This window comes from Macrobrachium rosenbergii, chromosome 15, assembly GCF_040412425.1.
Source record: "Macrobrachium rosenbergii isolate ZJJX-2024 chromosome 15, ASM4041242v1, whole genome shotgun sequence".
NCBI classification, from domain to species: Eukaryota; Metazoa; Arthropoda; class Malacostraca; order Decapoda; family Palaemonidae; genus Macrobrachium; species Macrobrachium rosenbergii.
The window spans coordinates 11,288,815-11,289,852 of record NC_089755.1 but is presented as its reverse complement, the minus strand read 5'-3'; the positions used below and the strand labels follow the sequence as shown (position 1 = coordinate 11,289,852).

The 1,038-nt window shown below is 48.6% G+C and overlaps 1 protein-coding gene across 1 annotated transcript; it reads left to right on the top strand.

Moving 5' to 3' along the window:
* Window positions 1-251: 251 nt before the first annotated feature.
* On the top strand, window positions 252-740 carry LOC136846252 (uncharacterized). The gene has a single exon (XM_067117058.1). The coding sequence runs from the start codon at window positions 252-254 to the stop codon at window positions 738-740; it is 489 nt and encodes a 162-aa protein (XP_066973159.1).
* Window positions 741-1,038: the final 298 nt, after the last annotated feature.

Here is a 1,038-nt window from a genome sequence, read left to right as displayed (position 1 = left end):
AAACACAAATGCTTGAATTTAATCCCTTTCTCGACCTGTCAGAGGTCGGGAGCTACATTGCGGCTCGCACGAGCTATTGACCTGTGTTAAAGTTTTGTAAATAAACCCCCTTACCCCCAAGACCCCACTGGTTAGTGCTAATTCCTATACTGTTTCGGCAGTTTCACGGCCTTATCATTCGTCTTAGCAACTTTTTTTTTTTTTTTCGACGGTTGGGAAATGTTTATCTTTGTTATAGTGAAGTGGACACCATGACTCGACATAAGAAGAAAAGATCCGGTAGCGACCAGGCAACGCCTGAACAACCATCCCACCCATCTTCCCCTTCGCCACCTTCCTTCTCCTTTTACCTGCTACCTCCTCCTAGTCCTCTGATGTCCTTGAACCTCCATCCTCCTCCTCCTCAACCCTCTCCCCCTCAACCGTTACCCCTTCCTCCTGCAGTCTCCGACGCAAATGAGTACCCTCCATTGCCGAGGTTTCGCGCGCTTCCTGCTGAAGGACGGACCTCCTATGCTGCAATACTGGCTCTTCAGAAGACAATCCCTGATATCAATATCCCTGCTCGGCCAACTCACAGAGGAGAATTCACCATCACCCCAAAAGACCGAGCTTCTGTCGACCTCCTGAAGGCCAACACGGCATTCCAGTTACTAAATCCCAGTGAGAGGTTAAACAAGGCTATCATCATTAACTACCCAGTAGATCCCTTTGGACCTTCTGCTGGAGCTCCGTCATAATGTAAACGCCGAGAGGTGCTTAACCAGATACAAAGCACCTTCATGGAAGATCCTTGCCACCTTTAGAGGACCTGTCCTAAGCCAAGTATGGCTTAGAATATGGGGATACTTCCCCACAGAGGAATACAAGCCAGGGCCTCTCAGGTACTACAGATGTAAGCGCTAAGGTCCCCATCAATAATGTTGCAGAAGCCATGCAATCTGCGCCATTCGTAGCAGGAAGCATGGAACAAAGTTGTGTCTTGAGAAACTGAAAAAAGGGGAACCTACAACTCCCAAGGGCCTCAACTGTTCTGAA